The sequence below is a fragment of the Chlorocebus sabaeus genome, chromosome 7 (genome assembly GCF_047675955.1).
Source record: "Chlorocebus sabaeus isolate Y175 chromosome 7, mChlSab1.0.hap1, whole genome shotgun sequence".
NCBI classification, from domain to species: Eukaryota; Metazoa; Chordata; class Mammalia; order Primates; family Cercopithecidae; genus Chlorocebus; species Chlorocebus sabaeus.
Genome location: NC_132910.1, coordinates 120,073,533 through 120,097,757, shown reverse-complemented (window position 1 = coordinate 120,097,757; position 24,225 = coordinate 120,073,533). Strand labels below are relative to the sequence as shown.

The 24,225-nt window shown below is 38.1% G+C and overlaps 1 protein-coding gene across 10 annotated transcripts in view; it reads left to right on the top strand.

Annotated features, from left to right (window-relative positions):
• NEK1 (NIMA related kinase 1) overlaps nucleotides 1-24,225 on the top strand; it is a 204,644-nt gene that overhangs the window by 160,905 nt on the left and 19,514 nt on the right. For all 10 annotated transcript variants that reach the window (XM_008000243.3, XM_008000241.3, XM_037993745.2 and 7 more), the window contains 2 exons: nucleotides 10,000-10,088; nucleotides 11,437-11,684. In XM_008000243.3, coding sequence (XP_007998434.3) covers nucleotides 10,000-10,088; nucleotides 11,437-11,684 — 337 coding nt within the window. The remainder of the gene's footprint in view (nucleotides 1-9,999; nucleotides 10,089-11,436; nucleotides 11,685-24,225) is intronic.

Below are 24,225 nucleotides of genomic sequence, written 5' to 3'. Positions count from 1 at the left end.
TTGTCAATTTTGGCTTTTGCTGCCGTTGCTTTTGGTGTTTTAGACATGAAGTCTTTGCCCATGCCTATGTCCTGAATGGTACTACCTAGGTTTTCCTCTGGGATTTTTATGGTATTAGGTCTAACATTTAAGTCTCTAATCCATCTTGAATTAATTTTCGTATAAGGAGTAAGGAAAGGATCCAGTTTCAGCTTTCTACTTATGGCTAGCCAATTTTCCCAGCACCATTTATTAAATAGGGAATCCTTTCCCCATTTCTTGTTTCTCTCAGGTTTGTCAAAGATCAGATGGCTGTAGATGTGTGGTATTATTTCTGAGGACTCTGTTCTGTTCCATTGGTCTATATCTCTGTTTTGGTACCAGTACCATGCTGTTTTGGTTACTGTAGCCTTGTAGTATAGTTTGAAGTCAGGTAGCGTGATGCCTCCAGCTTTGTTCTTTTGACTTAGGATTGTCTTGGAGATGCGGGCTCTTTTTTGCTTCCATATGAACTTTAAAGCAGTTTTTTCCAATTCTGTGAAGAAGCTCATTGGTAGCTTGATGGGGATGGCATTGAATCTATAAATTACCTTGGGCAGTATGGCCATTTTCACGATATTGATTCTTCCTATCCATGAGCATGGTATGTTCTTCCATTTGTTTGTGTCCTCTTTTATTTCACTGAGCAGTGGTTTGTAGTTCTCCTTGAAGAGGTCCTTTACATCCCTTGTAAGTTGGATTCCTAGGTATTTTATTCTCTTTGAAGCAATTGTGAATGGAAGTTCATTCCTGATTTGGCTCTCTGTTTGTCTGTTACTGGTGTATAAGAATGCTTGTGATTTTTGCACATTAATTTTGTATCCTGAGACTTTGCTGAAGTTGCTTATCAGCTTAAGGAGATTTTGGGCTGAGACAATGGGATTTTCTAAATATACAATCATGTCATCTGCAAACAGGGACAATTTGACTTCTTCTTTTCCTAACTGAATCCCCTTGATTTCTTTCTCTTGCCTGATTGCCCTAGCCAGAACTTCCAACACTATGTTGAATAGGAGTGGTGAGAGAGGGCATCCCTGTCTTGTGCCAGTTTTCAAAGGGAATTTTTCCAGTTTTTGCCCATTCAGTATGATATTGGCTGTGGGTTTGTCATAAATAGCTCTTATTATTTTGAGGTACGTTCCATCAATACCGAATTTATTGAGCGTTTTTAGCATGAAGGGCTGTTGAATTTTGTCAAAAGCCTTTTCTGCATCTATTGAGATAATGATGTGGTTCTTGTCTTTGGTTCTGTTTATATGCTGGATTATGTTTATTGATTTGCGAATGTTGAACCAGCCTTGCATCCCAGGGATGAAGCCCACTTGATCATGGTGGATAAGCTTTTTGATGTGTTGCTGAATCCGGTTTGCCAGTATTTTATTGAGGATTTTTGCATCGATGTTCATCAGGGATATTGGTCTAAAATTCTCTTTTTTTGTTGTGTCTCTGCCAGGCTTTGGTATCAGGATGATGTTGGCTTCATAAAATGAGTTAGGGAGGATTCCCTCTTTTTCTATTGATTGGAATAGTTTCAGAAGGAATGGTACCAACTCCTCCTTGTACCTCTGGTAGAATTCAGCTGTGAATCCATCTGGTCCTGGACTTTTTTTGGTTGGTAGGCTATTAATTATTGCCTCAATTTCAGAGCCTGCTATTGGCCTATTCAGGGATTCAACTTCTTCCTGGTTTAGTCTTGGAAGAGTGTAAGTGTCCAGGAAATTATCCATTTCTTCTAGATTTTCCAGTTTATTTGCGTAGAGGTGTTTATAGTATTCTCTGATGGTAGTTTGTATTTCTGTGGGGTCGGTGGTGATATCCCCTTTATCATTTTTAATTGTGTCGATTTGATTCTTCTCTCTTTTCTTCTTTATTAGTCTTGCTAGTGGTCTGTCAATTTTGTTGATCTTTTCAAAAAACCAACTCCTGGATTCATTGATTTTTTGGAGGGTTTTTTGTGTCTCTATCTCCTTCAGTTCTGCTCTGATCTTAGTTATTTCTTGCCTTCTGCTAGCTTTCGAATGTGTTTGCTCTTGCTTCTCTAGTTCTTTTAATTGCGATGTTAGAGTGTCAATTTTAGATCTTTCCTGCTTTCTCTTGTGGGCATTTAGTGCTATAAATTTCCCTCTACACACTGCTTTAAATGTGTCCCAGAGATTCTGGTATGATGTATCTTTGTTCTCATTGGTTTCAAAGAACATCTTTATTTCTGCCTTCATTTCGTTATGTACCCAGTAGTCATTCAGGAGCAGGTTGTTCAGTTTCCATGTAGTTGAGCGGTTTTGATTGAGTTTCTTAGTCCTGAGTTCTAGTTTGATTGCACTGTGGTCTGAGAGACAATTTGTTATAATTTCTGTTCTTGTACATTTGCTGAGGAGTGCTTTACTTCCAATTACGTGGTCAATTTTGGAGTAAGTACGATGTGGTGCTGAGAAGAATGTATATTCTGTTGATTTGGGGTGGAGAGTTCTATAGATGTCTATTAGGTCTGCTTGCTGCAGAGATGAGTTCAATTCCTGGATATCCTTGTTAACTTTCTGTCTCGTTGATCTGTCTAATGTTGACAGTGGAGTGTTGAAGTCTCCCATTATTATTGTATGGGAGTCTAAGTCTCTTTGTAAGTCTCTAAGGACTTGCTTTATGAATCTGGGTGCTCCTGTATTGGGTGCATATATATTTAGGATAGTTAGCTCTTCCTGTTGAATTGATCCCTTTACCATTATGTAATGGCCTTCTTTGTCTCTTTTGATCTTTGATGGTTTAAAGTCTGTTTTATCAGAGACTAGTATTGCAACCCCCGCTTTTTTGTGTTCTCCATTTGCTTGGTAAATCTTCCTCCATCCCTTTATTTTGAGCCTATGTATGTCTCTGCGTGTGAGATGGGTCTCCTGAATACAGCAGACTGATGGATCTTGACTCTTTATCCAGTTTGCCAGTCTGTGTCTTTTAATTGGAGCATTTAGTCCATTTACATTTAAGGTTAAGATTGTTATGTGTGAACTTGATCCTGCCATTATGATATTAACTGGTTATTTTGCTCGTTAGTTGATGCAGTTTCTTCCTAGCCTTGATGGTCTTTACATTTTGGCATGTTTTTGCAATGGCTGGTACCGGTTGTTCCTTTCCATGTTTAGTGCTTCCTTCAGGGTCTCTTGTAAGGCAGGCCTAGTGGTGACAAAATCTCTAAGCATTTGCTTATCTGTAAAGGATTTTATTTCTCCTTCACTTATGAAACTTAGTTTGGCTGGATATAAAATTCTGGGTTTAAAATTCTTTTCTTTAAGAATGTTGAATATTGGCCCCCACTCTCTTCTGGCTTGAAGAGTTTCTGCCGAGAGATCTGCTGTTAGTCTGATGGGCTTCCCTTTGTGGGTAACCCGACCTTTCTCTCTGGCTGCCCTTAAGATTTTTTCCTTCATTTCAACTTTGGTGAATCTGGCAATTATGTGTCTTGGAGTTGCTCTTCTCGAGGAGTATCTTTGTGGCATTCTCTGTATTTCCTGGATCTGAATGTTGGCCTGCCCTACTAGGTTGGGGAAGTTCTCCTGGATGATATCCTGAAGAGTGTTTTCCAACTTGGTTCCATTTTCCCCCTCACTTTCAGGCACCCCAATCAGACGTAGATTTGGTCTTTTTACATAATCCCATACTTCTTGCAGGCTTTGTTCATTTCTTTTTCTTCTTTTTTCTTTTGGTTTCTCTTCTCGCTTCATTTCATTCATTTGATCCTCAATCGCTGACATTCTTTCTTCCAGTTGATCGAGTCGGTTACTGAAGCTTGTGCATTTGTCACGTATTTCTCGTGTCATGGTTTTCGTCTCTTTCATTTCGTTTATGAGCTTCTCTGCGTTAATTACTCTAGCCATCAATTCTTCCACTTTTTTTTCAAGATTTTTAGTTTCTTTGCGCTGGGTACGTAATTCCTCCTTTAGCTCTGAGAAATTTGATGGACTGAAGCCTTCTTCTCTCATCTCGTCGAAGTCATTCTCCGTCCAGCTTTGATCCGTTGCTGGCAATGAGCTGCGCTCCTTTGCCGGGGGAGATGCGCTCTTATTTTTTGAATTACCAGCTTTTCTGCCCTGCTTTTTCCCCATCTTTGTGGTTTTATCTGCCTCTGGTCTTTGATGATGGTGATGTACTGATGGGGTTTTGGTGTAGGTGTCCTTCCTGTTTGATAGTTTTCCTTCTAACAGTCAGGACCCTCAGCTGTAGGTCTGTTGGAGATTGCTTGAGGTCCACTCCAGACCCTGTTTGCCTGGGTATCAGCAGCAGAGGTTGCAGAAGATAGAATATTTCTGAACAGCGAGTGTACCTGTCTGATTCTTGCTTTGGAATCTTCCTCTCAGGGGTGTACTCCACCCTGTGAGGTGTGGGGTGTCAGACTGCCCCTAGTGGGGGATGTCTCCCAGTTAGGCTACTCCGGGGTCAGGGACCCACTTGAGCAGGGAGTCTGTCCCTTCTCAGATCTCAACCTCCGTGTTGGGAGATCCACTGCTCTCTTCAAAGCTGTCAGACAGAGTCGTTTGCGTCTGCAGAGCTTTCTGTTGTTATTGTTTACTGTGCCCTGTCCCCAGAGGTGGAGTCTACAGAGACAGGCAGGTTTCCTTGAGCTGCTGTGAGCTCCACCCAGTTCGAGCTTCCCAGCAGCTTTGTTTACCTACTTAAGCCTCAGCAATGGCGGGCGCCCCTCCCCCAGCCTCGCTGCTGCGTTGCCGGTAGATCACAGACTGCTGTGCTAGCAATGAGGGAGGCTCCGTGGGTGTGGGACCCTCCCGGCCAGGTGTGGGATATGATCTCCTGGTGTGCCTGTTTGCTTAAAGCGCAGTATTGGGGTGGGAGTTACCCGATTTTCCAGGTGTTGTGTGTCTCAGTTCCCCTGGCTAGGAAAAGGGATTCCCTTCCCCCTTGCGCTTTCCAGGTGAGGCAATGCCTCGCCCTGCTTCAGCTCTCGCTGGTCGGGCTGCAGCAGCTGACCAGCACCGATCGTCTGGCACTCCCCAGTGAGATGAACCCAGTACCTCAGTTGAAAATGCAGAAATCACCGGTCTTCTGTGTCGCTCGCGCTGGGAGTTGGAGACTGGAGCTGTTCCTATTCAGCCATCTTGCTCCGCCCCCCGTGTATTTTATTTTTATATTCTTTTTAGTCTTTTGCTGTATTGGCTTTATTGATTTTTTTTAGTGACTTTCACAAAAGTCACTAATAGACTTTTGTGAGCAATTTTAGTTTACAAAAAAATGAGCAAAAATTATAGACTTACTATATACCCCTCATTCCCCACCCCAAACAAATTTTTTTTCTTATTCCTGGCAAGCTGTGATATTTTTAACATCTTGCATTAATGTGTTTTATTTATTACAACTGATGAGCCAATATTGACACATTACTGTTAACTTAAAGTTTATAGTTTACATTAGGGTTCACTCTTTGGTACATTCTACAAGTTTTGACAAATGTATAATGACATGGATTCACATTACACTATTATTCCTATGATACTGTACAATCCTCTGTGCTTCACCTGTTTATCCTGTCTCCTTTCCACCCCACAATCCCTGACAGCCACTGATCTTTTTATTGTCTCCATAGTTTTGCCTTTTCCAGAATGTCATCTAGTTATATAGTATGAAGTCTTTAGATTGGCCCCTTTTGCTTAGCAGTATGTGCCCAGTGGCTCACACCTGTAATCCCAGCACTTTGAGAGGCTGAGGTAGGTGGATCTCTTGAGGCCAGGAGTTTGAGACGAGCGTGACCAACGTGGTGAAACCCCGCCCCTACTAAAAATACAAATAAATTAGCCAGATGTGGTTGTGTGCATGCCTGTCATTCCAGCTACCTGTGTGGCTGAGACATGAGAATCACTTGAACTCAGGTGGTAGAGGTTGCGGTGAACCAAGATTGCACCACTACACTCCAGCCTTGGTGACAGAGTGAGATTCTGTCTCAAAAAAAACAAAAAAACAAAAACAAAAACAAGTTCCTTAAAGGCAGAGACAGTGTCTTCTATTCTTTAAATCATTTTTATATATTATAGGAATAATGGAAAACCAGTATTTGATATGTATATATGGAAATTTAATAAATGATAAAGATGGTATTTCTAATCAACATAAAAAGATAACCTATTTAATACATGCTTTTGAGACAAATCAGTCACAATTTGGAAAAAATAATCATTTCAATTTCTGAAACCATTCAACAAAACAGTACCAGATTGATTAAAGACCTAAATAAAAAAATTTTAAAGGAGGCAGCCTGACATAACAATTAATATCCAGAATTTATAAAGAATGTGTATAAATTAATAAGAAAAAGACAAAAGTCCAAGAGAAAAATGGAGAAAGGCAATGAATAGGCTATTCATGAAGGAAGAAACCCAGATAGTTAGTAAATACAACAGTGTGATACTTTAGGAGTTATAGGGCGTCAATAAAATGACAGACGAAGAAGTCAGATTCCTAAGTGTTTCATAGACTAACTTAGTGGAGAACTAGGGTCCTGTGAATGTCACTGCTAGTCAGATACTTACTCCTCCTCAAAGAAGAGTGAGTAAGAGGCAGGGCAAGAGTCATTGTCCACATCAATGGAAAAGATATATTTTCCACTGATTGTTTTTCCATAAAATAACATGAAATAATATATGTTATAACATAAAATGTTATATTCCAAAAATAACATGAAATGATATATGATATATGAAGAGAAATGATATATCAAATGTCTGTGAGGGATTGGGACTACGGTGCTTTGATGGACTGCAAATACATACATGAAATGGTAGAGCCAGTTTAGAGATCCATTTGACAGTTTCGTTAAAGTTTTAAATGTGTACATCCTATAATATACCTCTTTTACTTTTGGTATCTACTCTCCAGATCATTCATACATGAGCACAAAGAAGCAAATGCAGGAATATTCATTCCAGGAGAGTCACAACAAATAATTTGAAACAGTCTAAATAGCATTAATAAGGAGGTAGCTAAAAATACTGCTGTGTTTCTGTATACAGCCATCCTTTAGTATATTTGAGGGATTGGTTCCAGTATCCTTCATATACCAAAATCTACACATACTCAACTCCCACAGTCGGCTCTGTGGAACCCATATATGAAAAGCCAGCCCTCTGTATACACGGGTTTGCATCCCATGCATACTGTATTTTCAATCCACATTTGGTTGAAAAAAAATTGCATCTAAGTAGATGCATGAAGTTCAGACCCATGTTGTTCAAGGGTCAACTCTAAAGTGTTATGGAATATAACAGCACCTAAAAGATAAAAGAATAAATGGGACTCTTTATTAATATGGAAATATGTTTAAAGCATTGATTAATGGAATAAAATAATATTGAATGAAAAAAGCATCTCCATGTATTAGATTAGCATGTAAATTTAAAGAAAAAAACTGGCAAGGTGTGCACCAAACTAATAATAGGAGAGGCAACTGGAATTCGAGTAGTTAGGAGTCCTAAAAGGAACTTTACTTTTTTATTGGAATAAAATTCATATAACATAAAATTCACCATTTAAAATTGTACAAGCCGATGACATTTAGACATTCACAGTGGTGTACAACCATCACCACTAAACAGTTCCAGAACATTTTCATCACCCACCTCTCTATCCGTTAAACAATCATCCCCCATTTTTTTCCTCCCCACCAACCTCTGGCAGCCATTAATCTGCTTTCTGTCTCTGTGGATTTAGCTATTCTGGATATTTCTTACAGAATCATATAGTATGTAGCCTTTGTTTCTGGCTTCTTTTACTTAACATACTGTTTTTAGTTTTTCATCCGTGTTGTAGGATATGCCAGTTCTTCATTTCTGTTTATGGCTGAATAATACTCCATTTTATCTATATAGACATATATACACACACACCATATATTTTTATAATTCATCAGTTGATGGGCACGTAGGTTGTTTCCGCCTTCTGGCTGTTGGAAGAGTGCTGCAGAGAACATTGACATACGGTATATGTTTGAGTCATTGCTTTCAGTTCCTTTGGTTATATACCTTAGAGTGGAATTGTGGCATCATATGGTAATTCAGTTTACCTTTTTGAGGAACCAAGGGACATTATATTCTGAATGAAAAAAATATGTTGCTTGACTGGGAAAAGTGACTTATGCCTGTAATCCCAGCACTTTGGGAAGCCAAGGTGGGAAAGTTGTTTGAGGCCAGGAGTTTGATACCAGCCTGGGCAACATAGCAAGACCCCACCTCTATGGGAGAAAAAAAAAATAGCCAGGCATGGTTGCATGTGCCAGTAATCCCAGCTACTTGGGAGACTGAGGTGGAAGGATCACTTGAGCCCCGGAGATTAAGGTTGCAGTGAGTGCCATGATTATGCCACTGCACTCCAGCCTGGGCAGCAGAGCAAGACCCTGTCTCTTAAAATAAATATATATATAAGCTTTAAAAATAAAAAACAGAGGCTGGACATAGTGGCTTATCCCTGTAATCCCAGCACTTTGGGAGGCCAAGGCGGGTGCATCACCTGAGGTCAGGAGTTCGAGACCAACCTGACCAACATGGCAAACCCCGTCTCTACTGAAAAATACAAAAATTAGCCGGGTGCAGTGGCATCTGCCTGTCACCCTAGCTACTCGGGAGGCTAAGTCATGAGAATCACTTGAACCTGGGAGGAGAAGACTGCAGTGAGCCAAGATTGTGCCACTGCACTCTAACCTGAATGGCAGTGAGACTCTCTCAAAAATAAATAAATAAAAATAAAAACAGAAAATGGCTGAAAATCTGAAAGTGAAAAAGTAGAAAATTATTTAAAATTTGAAACAGGACGGGCACAGTGGCTCACGCCTGTAATCCCAGCACTTTGGGAGGCTGAGGTGGGCAGATCATGAGGTCAGGAGATTGAGACCATCCTGGCTAACATGATGAAACCCTGTCTCTACTAAAAATACCAAAAATTATCTGGGCATGGTGGCCAGCACCTGTAGTCCCAGCTATTTGGGAGGCTGAGGCAGGAGAATGGCGTGAACCGAGGAGGTGGAGGTTGCAGTGAGCTGAGATAGTGCCACTGCACTCCAGCCTGGGCAACAGAACAAGACTCTGTCTCAAAAAAAATAAATTAATTGAAAAAATAAAATAAAATTTGAAATAAATTTAAAAGTATTTAGAAAATAAAAACTTACCTATAAGCTAACTCCCAGAGATAAATTATTGGTACTTTTGGAATATATCCCTCCAGCCCTTAAATTTTTGTTAAAAAAAAATGCATGAATTTAATTCCCAAGCATACAGAGATAAAAATTGTGAGTTCTTTTTTATTTTTTTTTCCTCAATTTTAATCCCCTCCCTTTGAGGTTTAAAATATTTTTGTGAATATTATTCTATTTTTCTGTGCTGCAAACCATTTTTTCAAAACCTAACACCATTTAATACAAATTGGTCTGCGAATCACTTTGTTTACTTAACAGTATATCTTGCCTGTTCTAATCAGTTTATATAGATCTCTGCTTCATTTTTTAACAGCTGCATGATATTCCATGGTATTAATATATTGTAATTGTTTTATAGTCTCCACTCTTAAGGGGCATTCCCATTCTTTAAAGTAGTGGTTCTCAGATATTAGCATGTATTAGAATGACTTTGGGACTTTTCACAACTAATTGCTGGGCCTTATCCCCCCTTGATTCACAGGTCAAGGGTGAGCCTGAGAATTTGTATTTCTAACCAGTTTCTTTACTATGCCGTTGTCTGGGGACTATACTTTGAGAACTATTGTTATAAAACATGGTGAGCCTGGTTGCTGTGAATGATTACTGTTTGGCGAGGATTTGAACAGGCTGAAAAATACAGTGTACTTATGTGAGAAAATATATATGAAAGTGAGAAAAATACTTGGAAGAGGGATCAAAGAATGCTAGTGAACTTGTGTTCCGTTTTCTGTATTTTAGAGCACTTTTGTTTCTGGTAAACTGCGTGTGTGTGTGTGTTTAATTAGTGTACCTATCTGTGGCAGGTTGGAAGATAGGATCACCATTCAAGAAAATGAAGTTTCTGAGAATGGAGTCTCGAGTACTGTGGACCAACTTAGTGATATTCATATCGGTAAGCATCATTGCATTAGTCTAATTACTTTCTGGAAGATTGTCAGTGATTATTAACATCAACCTGTTTTATTTGGTTAATATGTAAATAAGAAAGCATTCCTTATCAGTCATCTCAGTCATTTTAAAAATATAGGCATAGCACAGTGGACTACATTAATAAGCCTGGATTGTATGGCAACATGGCAGTGAATGTTTTTGGTCAGTTATTTTTATTGGATATTCAAAATGAAAAGAATTACTTGCCAAAGCTAAGCCAGGGTACTAAGGACATTAAATAAATTGTCTTCTTTTTTAAATAGTATTAGTTAAAATATAAGAAAGGTAGGCTGGGTGCAATGGCTTACACCTGTAATCCCAGTGCTTTGGGAGGCGGAGGTGGGAGGCCAGAAGTTTGAGACCAGCCTGGACGACATAGCGCTACTCCATCCTACAAAAAAATTTTAAAATTAGCCAGGCATGGTGGCGTGCCTATAGTCCCATCCACTCAGGAGACTGAGGTGAGAGGATGGTTTGAGGCCAGGAGTTCAAGGCTGCAGTGCAGTAGCACTGCACTCCAGCCTGGGCAATAGACCAAGACCCTGTTTCTTAAAACGAAAAGAAAAAATAATTTTTTTCATCTAACCTATAGGAACAAAGATAAACTGGAACTAAGTATGTATCTAAATAGTGTATTTTTTCACATTTCTTTGGATTTGTTTCTTTTTTTTTTTTTTCATTTTGTTTTTCTTGAGAGACAGGGTCTCACTGTGTTGCCCAGGCTGGAGTGCAGTGGCTCGATCTTACTGCAGCTTTGAATTCCTGGGCTCAAAAAACCCTCACCTCATCCTCCAGAGTAGCTGGGACTACAGTCATACGCTGCTACACCCAGCTAATTTTATTTTTTGTGGAGACATAGTCTCACTTAGTTGCTCAGGCTGGTTTCAAACTCCTGGCCTCAAGCAGTCCTCTACCTTGGCTAATGTTATTTTATTTTTTGTGGAGACAGAGTCTCACTTAGTTGCTCAGGCTGGTTTCAAACTCCTGGCCTCAAGCAATCCTCCCACCTTGGCCTCCCGAGGGGCTGGGATTAAAGGCATTAGCCACCATGCCTAGCCTTGTGTCTGTATTGTAGAACTTTCAATATAGTGAAAGTACATAACAAATTAAATCAACTCTCTGAAGATAAAACATTGTATCCTGTTAAAGATTATTCAGAAGGTAATATATTGACACAGATATTTTGATTTTATTTTCCTGATATGTGGGTTTTTTGCTGGAATTTGTGTTACATATTGTGCTTTATCAACATCATTTAGAACTTTAAGTACTGTATAGACTTACCACATAATCTCTCCTTTCTACCACAGAGACTGGAGTCAATGATTCTCAGCACTCTAAATGTGATGTAGATAAGTCTGTGCAACCAGAGCCATTTTTCCATAAAGTGGTTCATTCTGAACACTTGAACTTAGTCCCTCATGTTCAATCAGTTCAGTGTTCACCAGAAGAATCCTTTGCATTTCGATCTCACTCGCATTTACCACCAAAAAATAAAAACAAGAATTCCTTGCTGATTGGACTTTCAACTGGTCTGTTTGATGCAAACAACCCAAAGGCAAGTATTGTCCTCAAATGGGAACTATTATCCATTCGATAACATGTATTACTGTTTTTCTTTTATAAACCGTAATATTGAGTTTTAATCTCTTAACACAGACACAAACACACATCCAACAAAAACCTCCATCTTCTGAGCAAAGGAATTGCAATTGGGAGTACAACTTGGATAAAGACTATTTCATTGGCTTCCTGTTAAGGATTTTTTTTATAGCGTCTTTTACTTGAGCAAAAAGTCCCTTTATATACCCTCATGCACTATTGCTCTTTCCCACTATCCAACCTGACTTCCGTTTTTAGTATCACACTAAGCTTAAGCAATATATCTAAAAAAGACAGAGGTAGAGGTGCTGTATTGCCTAATTCATATGTAAAAACATTAATAGATATTCATATGCACTTTCTCATAGAAGTTTTTCAGACCTCTTTTTCTCACTTGCTATTTTTGAATATACGTAACCAATTTTTTCTTGTAAAAAATATCTCTACAGAAAATGTTGAAATGCAGGTAAAAATAAGAAATATCATTTGTTATATTACTTCTCATGTAATTTTTGCATATACATAACTTTTTACCAAAATAAGATGTTATGTATACTCTTTATAACCTTTTCTATTCAATACATATTATGACGTTATTGCAAATGCCATTATTACAATACTGTGATGAAAACAGCCCTTTGTCATTGTCACATATTCTCTTTATATCATCATTAACTGAGCTTCTTATCATAATCTTTTTACAAATCTGTTTCTATTTTCGTACCTTTCCGCTTTAATTTTTGTTGTAATCACTTACACCTCTTATCTTTGTACATATCTACAATTATTTCCATAAAATAAATTTCTGTAAGTGGAATTGAAAAGGTTATAATGTATACTGCCTCATTTCTAAATAGTTTATAGTTCTGTCAATAGTATGTGAAAGCACATCCATTTCTCTGAATGTTAAATACCACCCACTATTATCATTTACTTAAAAATTATCTATTTAACAAATGAGTAATAGTATTGATTTGTATACATTTATGTTTCTGTGTTTTACAAATGAGGTTGGGCCTTTTTTATTTATTTTAGCCAGTAAAGGAATGAATTGCCTGAATTCTTTAGTGCTTAACTATTTTTTAAATATGTCATTTTGGCCAGGCATACTGGCTCATACCTACAATCCCAGCAGTTTGGGAAGCTGGGGTGGGAGGAGCTCAAGACCAGCCTGGCCAACATGGCGAAACCCCATCTCTACTAAAACTACAAAAATTAGCTGGGTGTGGTGGTATGGACCTGTAATCCCAGCTACTTGGAGTCTGAGGCAAGAGAATCACTTGAACCCGGGAGGTGAAGGTTGCAGTGAGCTGAGATTGTGACATTGCACTCCAGCCTGGGTGACAGAGTGAGTCTCTGCCTCAAATAAATAATAAATAGTCATTTTGATTTTCAGTTTAATTTTCCAACTGGGTATGCTTCGGTTTTGTGGACTATTTCCGTATGCTTAGCTTAAATTTAGAGATTAAGTTTCCTCATTTATCTAATATCAGTCAGTCTTTTGAAAGGTGTGAACTACCAAAACACACTTAATGATCTTCAGAGTTAGAGAGAAAGGCCTATAGATAAGGACTATCATACAATTCATGTACTTTTGTAGTAAAAGTGTATAGCCCATCTGTAGCTCAGAGCTTCTTAATACCTTGTTGCCGTCTATAAAGTTAATATTCTTTGCATAATAGATTTGATTGTTTGATTTCCTTTTATGACCTTAGTCCAGCCTTCAGAGTTCTGTAGAAGAACTTACTCTGGAAGTAACCACAGCAAAGTAGAAGCAGCAATGCAGATTTCATGTAGAGGACTATTTGGAAAGAGGCAAGAAAAAACACTAGAAAATCAAAGCAGTCTGTAGCCATTTAGGAAAAGAACACAAACCATCTCTGCCCATTCTGTAAATATTTATATAATCTGTTTACTAAGGTGGGATAATTTAACCTTTTATAAGCATGTTTAAAGCTCTTTTTTGCAAATGTTAAATTACTGGTGGGATTATTTTCTTGATTGAGGAAATTCCCCTTGTGCTTTGGATCCCACCTCCTCACTCTTCAAAGAACTGACTCCATTAATTTTGCCACTCTAACCTGTGTCATCAACTTTTCCTATCGTGGATCATTTACTCAACATACACGTTCTAATAAATCTCATCAAAAATAGCAAACTTCTTTTGAGCACAATATCCTTGTTTAGCTACCACCCCATTTCTCTATCCCTTTTGCAACCAAGCATCTTGACTATGTTGCAGTCTCATTGCAGTTTCCACATGCATTCACTTCCCAATACATTCCAATATGGCTTTTAGCCTGCTCGTCCACTAAAGCAGCTCTGTTCAGATCATCAGTTACCAGTATGTTGAAAATTCTCTGCACCATTTTCTCTTTCACTTTTCTTAGCTTTTCTTCTTTCAACAGAGTTCATATATGCTGTACTATTAAATTCACTTTATCTGTTGATTCCCTTTATATTATACTTTCCTGCTTTTTCTCTGAACTCAGTAGTCACTCTTCTGTGTCCACTGCTGGTTGATCCTACTCTAACAAATTTCTTAAGAATAATGTGTGTTTTTCTACTGTGAAATATACTATAAATGTCAATTAAGTCAAATTGGTTGATATTGTTGTTCAAGTCTTCTACATCTTTACTGATTTTTTAATCTATTTGAACTGTAAATTGCTGAGGGAAGATTGAAATTCTTAACTACACTTGTGTAGTAGTCAATTTTCACACTGCTATCAAGAACTACCTGAGAATGAGTAATTTATGAAGAAAAGATATTTAATCGACTTACAGTTCCACATGACTGGGGAGCTTCAGGAAACTTAATCGTGTCAGAAGGCGAAGGGGAAGCAAGGCATATCTTACATGGCAGCAGGAGACAGAGAGAGAGCTCATGGGCACGAAGGGGGAAGTGCCACACACTTTTAAATTGTCAGATCTCATGAGAACTCACTCACCATCACAAGAATAGCTTGGGGGAGATCCACCCCTATGATCCAGTCACCTCCCACCAGGTCCCTTCACTGACCCATGGGGATTACAGTTGCAGATGAGATTTGAGTGGGGACATAGCCATACCATATCAACTTGTATAGGTAACTATTTCTTCTTTCAGTTATGTCAGTTTTTATTTTATGTATTTTGAATTTCTGGTTTGGGACAAATAAAAATTTAGTATTCTTATGTCTCCTGAATGAATTGGTATGTTTATGTTTATGAAGTATTCTTTTTGTTTGATCATGTTGTTCAATATCCTTACTGATTTTCTTTCTACTTATCGATTACTGAAAGGGAGTGTTGAAATTTCTACTCAGTTGCGTTTAAACTAAGAATCAATGTGTCTTCTTAATGGATCAACCCCTTTGTCACCATGAAATGAATCCTTTTATCACTGGTCATATCACCTTGTCTGAAACATTTTCTCTGGTTTTATTATAGCCATTCCAGCTTTCTTATGCTTAATCTTTATATGGTATATATACATTCTTTACTACTCTTAACCAAACATTTTATATTTAAAGTGGATTTCTTGCAGTTAGCATGTTAGTCGAGTCTTGTTTTTAACAAGTCTAACTATCTCTTTTAATTGATTAGACAATTTACATTTAATGTAATTATTAATATCACAACCATATGATTGGGTTTAAACCTACCATTTTGCTATTTATTTTCTATTTGTCTGATCACTTTTTTGTTCCCTTTTTACTTTTATTCTTCCTTCCTTTGGATTGAGTATTTTTAGCACCTTATTTTATCTCTACTGTTTGTTTTCAAGATACATCTTTAGCTTAGCATAATCTCCCTTCAAATAATATTATACCACTTCACATATGTCATAAAAGCCTTACAACCATAGGCAATCATGCACCACATAATGACATTTCAGTGAATTAGAGACCCCATATACAGCAATGGTCCCATAAGATTATAATAGAGCTGAAAAATTCCTCTCACCACCTAATGACATCATAGTGTCACAGTGTAATGCGTTACTCACATGTTTGTGGTGATGCTGATGTAAACAAACCTACCACACTGCTATAAAAGTTTAGTCCTATAAAAGTTTAGGACATACAATTATGTACAGTACCTAATGCTTGACAACAATAATAAATGACTGCATGCATGGTTTATGTATTTTTAATGCTTTACTTTTTATCATTATTTTGGAGTGTTCTACTTATTAAAAGAAAGTGAACTGTACAACAGCCTCAGGCAGGTCCTTCAGGAGGTATTTCAGTGTATACCTTCAGGAGGTGTTTCAGTGTATAGTGTATAGTTATCACAGGAGATGACAGCTCCATTCATGTTATTGCCCTTGAAGACTTTCTAGATTGGAGGTGGAAGACAGTGATATTGATGATCCTGACCCTCTGTAGGCATAGGCTAATGTGTGTGCTTGTGTCTTCAAGTTTATAAAGTGAAGAGATTACAGTAAGCTAAGGTTAATTTATTGAAGACAGAAAATTTTTAAATACATTTAGTGTAGTCTGTGTATACAATGTTTATAAAGTCCACAGTAGTCTACACTAATGTCCCAGGCCTTCACATTTCACTCACCACTCACTCACTCACTTACCCAGGGCAACTTCCAGTTCCACAAGCTCCATTCACGGTAAGTACCTATACAGGTGCACCATTTTTAATCTTTTATATGGTATTTTGACTATACCTTAGTGTTTAGACAGACAGATATTTACCATTGTATTACAATCTTCTATAATACTGAGTGTAGTAACATGCTATACAAGTTCGTAGCCTAGGAACAATAGGCTGTACCACATATCCTAGATATGTAGTAGGCTAATACCATCTAGGTTTCTGTAATTACACTCTGTGATGTTCACACAATGACGAAGTTGCCTAACAGCACTTTTCTCGGAGTGTATCTTTGTTAAGCAAAGCATGACTGTACTTCTATTCCCGTCCTGCCTTTCCTTCGTGGTATTGTTGTCAGGTATTTTTCTACCACGTTATAAATTCCACAATACATTTTTATTATTTTTGCTTAAACATTCATTTATCTTTTCCAGAAATCAGAAATTGAGAAAGTCTTTTATATTTACATATTTACTATTTCTGACATTTTTTGTTCTTTTGTGCAGAATTCAAGTTTCTATCTGGTATTATTTTTCTTCCACTTTAAGAACTTCCGTTGGCCGGGCGCGGTGGCTCACGCCTGTAATCCCAGCACTTTGGGAGGCCGAGGCGGGCGGATCACAAGGTCAGGAGATCGAGACCATGGTGAAACCCCGTCTCTACTAAAAAAAATAGAAAAAATTAGCCGGGCGCAGTGGCGGGCGCCTGTAGTCCCAGCTACTCGAGAGGCTGAGGCAGGAGAATGGCGTGAACCCGGGAGGCGGAGCTTGCAGTGAGCCGAGATTGCGCCACTGCACTCCAGCCTGGGCGACAGAGCGAGACTCCGTCTCAAAAAAAAAAAAAAAAAAAAAAAAGAACTTCCGTTAACACTTCTTACACAGCCCTGTTGATGATGTTTTTTTCAGATTTTGTTTGTGTGAAAGTATTTTTATTTCACCTTCATTTTGAGTGGATATTTCACTAAATATAGAATTATATTGTCTTCTGGGTTGCATTGTTTCTAAGAAATATGTGAGCTTGCTTATCTTTGTGTATATAGTGTATCTTTTTCTCTGGCTTCTTTTACAGTTTTCTTTTTATCACTGGTTTCTAGCATTTTGATTATTAAATGCTTTGGTAAGGTTTTGGGGAAGTAAGGTTTTATAGGACTAGCAGTGTGGTAGGTTTGTTTACATCAGCATCACCACAAACATGAGTAATGCATTACACTGTGACACTATGATGCCATTAGGTGGTGAGAGGAATTTTTCAGCTCTATTATAATCTTATGAGACCAATGCTGTATATGGGGTCTGTAATGTGTGTGTGTTTATCCTGCTTTGGGGTTCATTGATCTTCTTGGACCCTTGGGTTTATACTTTTCATCAAATTTGGAAAAGTTTTGGCTATTATTTCAATTAAATATTTTTTTCTCTTTCTCCCTACTCCCTTTTCTGTGACTCCAGTTACGTATATGTTAGACTGATACCATTCCATAGGTCACTAAGATTATGTTCATTTTGTTTTCAGTCTTTTTTTCTCTCTGTACTTCATTGTGGATGAATTCTATTAGTATGTATTCACGTTTACTTATCTTTTTTCTGCAATAATATACTATTAATCCCACTCAGTGAAACTTTTATTTTGATATTGTATGTTTTATCTTTAGAAGTTGTTTTTTGTATCTTCCATTTCTCTCCTCATTATGTTCATGTTTATCCTTTAATACTCCATTAAAATAGCTGGCTTAACATCCTTATCTGCGAGTTCCATCATCTGTGTATCTTTTTCTGTTGACTTACTTTTCTACTGGTGATGGGTCATATTGTCCTACTACTGGGTATGTTTTATAATTCTTTATTTGAAGGTGGACCTTGTGAATATTATATTCCTAGGTCTCTGATTTTTTTGTTATTACTTTCTTCCTGTAAATAGTGTTGGGTTTAAGAGAGTCAAGTTACTTGTGGATATATTTTGTACTTTTAAACTTTGTTTTTAAGCTTTACTAGGACAAGTGTAAAGTTGTCTTCATTCTAGAGCTACTTCAGCTTATTTCCAAGGCATGACCCTCTGGGGCCTCCACTGTACACCACAGGTGGTCTTGAAGAAACACCTCTCTCCCAGTCAGTTTGATCATCTCCTACCTGGATGCGCTCTGAGCATTGTTCAGTCTACAACTCCCCAGTTGTTTTGGCCTAGCTTTGTGAAGTTTCATTCTATACATATTCATGGCCTGTGCTCATCAAAGACTCAAGAAAACTACCTTGCAAAGTTTTGAAGTTTTTTTTATTTTTCAAATAAAACTCTCTTTTCTAGTTCTACCTCCCTGAACTTGGATCTTTGTCTCATCAATCTAGCAAGGCTGCACACAAAGTCCAGATATTTTCTCCAGGTAGAAAGCCAGTTTAGTGGTAGGGTTTAGTTCATTCATTTCCCTTCTCACAGGGATGACAGTCGTGTGCTGCTTATTGTTTAATATCTAAACACAATGTCATGTATTTTGTCCAGTTTTCTAGTTGTTTCCTGTGGGAGGTTAAGTCTGGCCATTATTATTCTCTCATGGCCAGAGCTGGAAGTCTTCAGAAGATAAATGTGCTATTTCAAGGCTATATCCTGGGCCTTCTTTATTTGCATTTGCTTCCCAAGTAATCTGACCCCAAGGCTTTAAATATAATTTATATGCTGATGATACTCAACTTTATTACTCTAGCTCTTTCCTACAGATTATTCATCTATGTCATCAATCTATTAGTCATATCAACCAATTATTTCCTAACTTATCTTCCTCATTCTGTGGCTACCTGTGTGAAATCCATTGTCCAAATAGAAACCAGAAGTCTTTTTTAATATTGTAAATTATGTCAAATCACAGCCATGCTCAAGACTTCAGTGGCTTTCTGCTGCTTAAATAACATTCAGACTCTTTACCGTGGTCTACAAGGTTTCATGTGGCATTGACTGCCTCTCTGTCTGACCTCAAAACATTTTTCTCTAGCTCATTCTAACATTTTTCCCTTGATACACCACGCCCTTTCCTGCAGTAGAGTTTGCACTTGCTGTTACCCTGGCCTGAAATGAGCTTCTCTTTGTTCTTTTCAACTGTGACTCATTATAGTCTTTCAAGTGGAGCCTTGGCTTCATTTCCACTTCTAGTAATTGCCATCCCAAGTAATGTCAGACATCATCATCTTGGCCATCAGGTTGGAAAATTACAGTTATAGGACATGCTACCGTAGCACATACAGGAAACTCTAATATAGTAGTTGTTAGCTTTTCAGCTTCACTTATTACAGTGATTTTATTTAAAGTGTATTTGTGAATGCACTTAATCTTTTTTTAATGTTAGAGACAGGGTCTTGCTCTGTCTTCCAGAATGGAGTGCAGGGGTGCAATCAGGACTCACTGCAGCCTCAACCTCCTGGGCTCAAGCAATCCTCCCACCTCAGCCTCCTAAATAGCTGGTGAATGCTTCACCATGCCTGGCTAATTTTTAAATTTTTTGTAGAGATAGCATCTCGCTAAGTTGCCCAGACTGGTCTAGAACTCCTGGACTCAAACAATCCTCCCACCTTGATCTTTCAAAAGTGCTGGAATTACAGGCGTGAGCCACCATGCCCAGCCAAATATGCTTAATCTTAGTCTTTGAGTATCTGATAACATCTAGACATTTATGTATCTGTGATACCTAATGTGAGGATTGTTAACCAGTACACCAAAGATCTGTCTTAAATAAGATGTACATTAATATATCTTCATGCTCTCAGTTTACTTTGGTGAGTAGTATAAGAAATTTTCTAGGAGACTTTTGTATTTACTTTGAGGATGTTGTAAATCTTATCTACCACACAGTTTGAGAAGGAACAAATAAGTGAAAACACTTATAATGCATTATGATAATTCCTGTAATGGAGAGATGAATGTGGGATAGTGCGACCACTGAAGAGGAAATGATTATGTCTGTCCTAGAACAAAGAAAGATTTCTGAAAAAGTTTGCATGGTGGATGGGACATGGAGAACATTTAAAGCAAAATAAATTATCTTTAACATGAGATAGCACAGTGTGTTCAGGGCATTACAGCTAGTTCTTAGTAACTCAGATGTGAAGGAGGTAAGATTCCAGTCATTCTTATCCTTAAGCAGATGTCCTTAGTTTTCAAATTTGTGGGATCCTTTCCCCGGTTTCTAGAAAATATCTCTCTTTTTTCTGAATAAAGGAATGCAATGTCTTAAAGAGATAAAAGTGGAGCTGTTCTTGTGGCCCAAGTCCTCCCTTGTCCTCTTGCCCCTACCCCGCCCTACACCTCACAAGCAGTTCCTTAGCCATGTCTTTAGAGCCCTAGAATTCTGGGAATATGCTCTGGATCATGATACTAAGGCATTCTTCTAATGTACTTTCAATGGCTCTTTTTGCAGAAACTAAGATGTAATGACAGTAAACTGAATTACACGTTTAAGCAACCATACAGATAGTAGTTAGTGGCTTAGTTGATCACTGTAATGGTGGCAATCAGAGTCATGCTTTGATTGCCACCATTCATCAGCAGGGCTATAAGTGTTGACCTGGAATAAGCACGGTTATTCCAGAAGACTGCCTTCCTTTTATGGTACATATTTGTTTATACCCTGCTTCAGACCAGAAGAATTGATCACATCCAAATATACAGATTATGCTAGAGAATATGCATTATAAATCAGCAAGCCACTAGCAACTATTATATACAGCTATTAATATTGAATATGAGATTTGTTTGATAGTCAAAATGAAAAGAGAATTATAAACTATGCCATATTCCCCAGAGGAGAGAAATATATAAATTTTTTAGGGGAATAAATGCTTTCCTTGCTTCTTCCCTCTGTCAGAGATTTCTCTACTGGAGTTTTCTATAACAACCAATAAATTCTGTAACCTGTGATAACTTCAGTACTATTTCTACTGTAAATACAGTAAATGATTTTATAAGGTAGTTATAAAGTGACTTGCTAAAATGAGGTATAACACTTGGAGATCACTGAAGGTTAGTTTGTGAAAGGTCAAAATTAAACAGTCTAAAATTGTTGTTTTCTCATGATTTTGTTTACATAAGGACAGATTCTAGATTACCAAATGAATTAGCTGCTTGTCTTTGAAAGAGTCACATTTTGCAATAAAGCTTTTAATAGATTATTCAGTGGATGGCACTGCAAAGACATGCCATGCAGTACTCTATGTTGTTGGCTGATAACTTAGAAATCCGATGAGACAGCGATACGATTGATAACCTATAATGGAAAATGACTATAACTAGTTAGGTGGCCAGCTGTTTTTGTTAAAGTAGGTTACAGAGCAATTTTTAGTCAAAACTAGAACTTCTTCACGAAAACCTTTTTGTTCATTCACCATTTTGTTCATTCACCATTGATTAATGATCAGTTTGTTTTGAACCATAGAGCCTTAACGCTAGAATTTTAACGTGGGTACCATGAAGAATGTTTGTCTAAAATAGATTCTTATACCTCGCATCTAAAGGTATTTGTTTTAACATATCTGGAGCAGAGGTCAGGAATATGCATTTTTGGCACACACTGTAAGTAATTCTGCTGCTGGTGGTCCACATTCCCCACTCGAGAAATACTGCCACAGATGACAGTTGACCCAATGTAGCCTGGAAAGTGTTTAAAGTATGTTACATGTCAACCCTCTTTTACTGCTAAAAATGTTAATAATGCCTCAAAAGAATGTCTAATTTTGAGTGCTATGCCTTTCCAATGAACTACAACTATGAATACCTTGTCAAATACATTCATAAATATTAAACAAGTTAATTTTCTATATAGGGTTATTGGATAGCAACCAATAAAATTTTGGAAAGAGACTACTAATATGATGTCTACTTCTTGGTGGTAATAAAAAAGAAGTACCAAATTTAAGACCATATTTTCAGAGTAATACAGATTATACTGACCTTTCTGTTGTTACTAGTAGGATGTATGACTCTAACTCATTAAAATTTAAGCAAAATAGTAGAGATCAGAAAACAGCCTTGCATTGTTCATAATCATTAATATTTTTTATCTTGGGAAATAACTATGAACTACTTTGATTTTGCAAAGGTATCTAATAAAAGTATACTAATTATTAGTGTAATAATAGCTGGCTAATAGTGTGCTATATACTGTTCTACCTGCTTGATATCTAATTGCTTCTCACAAGGACCCTATGTGACAAAGACTGTTTTTTTGAGACTGAATCTCACTCTGTCACCCAGGCTGGAGTGCAGTGGCACAATCTTGGCTCACTGCAACCTCCGCCCTCTGGGTTCAGGTGATTCTCCTGCCTCAGCCTCCCAAATAACTGGGATTGCAGGTGCCTGCCACCATGCCCAGCTAATTTTTGTATTTTTAGTAGAGATGGAGTTCCACCATGTGGGCCAGGCTTGTCTTCAACTCCTGACCTCAAGCGATCTGCCCACCTCGGCTTCCCAAAGTTCTAGGATTACAGGCGTGAGCCATCGTGCCTGGCCATTAATACTGTTGTCTCCATTTTACAGGTGAGGAAATTACAGTGCAGAGAGGTAAAGTACATAGTGTGTCAGTGTAGATTTTGAAGGACGTATTAGTGACATGAAGTGACTGATCTAGTTTCTTACACAAAGACTGATTAAAGGTCATTTAAAATTGTACTTTCTGTTTATCACTAATTTATTCATAAAATAACTGTTGCCTGTGGTGAAGTACTTCCTGCATTACCATCTTATATGAAAACTTGCCTGGAAAACCTTGGAATTTGTTGTAGAGGAATGTGGCGTAAAATTTAGGTGTATTTGGGAGGCCCAGGCGGGAAGATCACTTGAACCCAGGAGTTTGAGAGCAGCCTGAGCAACATAGTGAGCCCCATCTCTACAAAAAAATTTTAAAATTAGCCAAGCATGATGTCACACACCCACCTCTAGTCCCAGCTGCTTGGGAGGCTAGGTGGGAGGATGGCTTGAGCCCAGCAAGTCAAGGCTGCAGTAAACCGTGTTCATGCCATCACGCCCCAGCCTGGATGACAGAGTGTGACCCTGTCTCAAAAAAAACTTAGCTGTAATATTTAAATATTAATAACTATAGTTTGAAGGAGTAAAGAGTTGCTTTAAAAAAAAAGTGGCATAAACTAAATTAACACCACACATCTGTGGTGTTAAGTGAACAGAATGGTAGAATTTATAGCCCACGAATCAGAACAGTCTGAAAAGTTTGGGTCCGTATATTCGGTGAACTCCATCAAAGAGACATTCAATCTCAGTCTCCTTCTCTCTCTCTCTCCTTGTCTCCCTCTCTCCCTCTCTTTCTCCCTCTCTTCCTCCCTCCCTCCCCCAACTACCCCCGTCAGTCTTATTCCAGCAGAGACCTATGGCTTATGAAACATAGATAAGCCTTTCTCCTTTCTGTTGCTAGAACTGTTCTCTGGTCTTGTGGTGATAACTTTTCTAAGTTCGGAATTCCCAGAGTCAGGATACTTTTCTTCCCTAAAAGTATCATAAGGCAAGGACTAGGTCTGTTTTCAATCACCATTATATCCTCAGCATCTACTACACGGTTAATGCCCAATAAATTCTATCTGTGGATAGAATGTATTCATCAGTTAGGGACTTTTTACATATGATTGCTTTGTACCTTACCAAATCTACCTTCGTTTTGATAAAGGAATAGGCCAAAGAAGTCCAACAGTAGAAGATAATGGTGAAGCATTGTTTAAAGTTCATTCTCTACCATAAACCTTTCCTTTTCTTTGTCCTGTTAGGGAGAATTCATCAGTGATGCGTTTTGATTAAAAGCCTTTTACAAGAAGGCTTTTAAAAGTAGAAATCAGTCGGCCAGGCATGGTGACTCAAGCCTGTAATCCCAGCACTTTGGGAGGCCGAGGTGGGCGGATCACGACATCAGGAGCTCAAGACCATCCAGG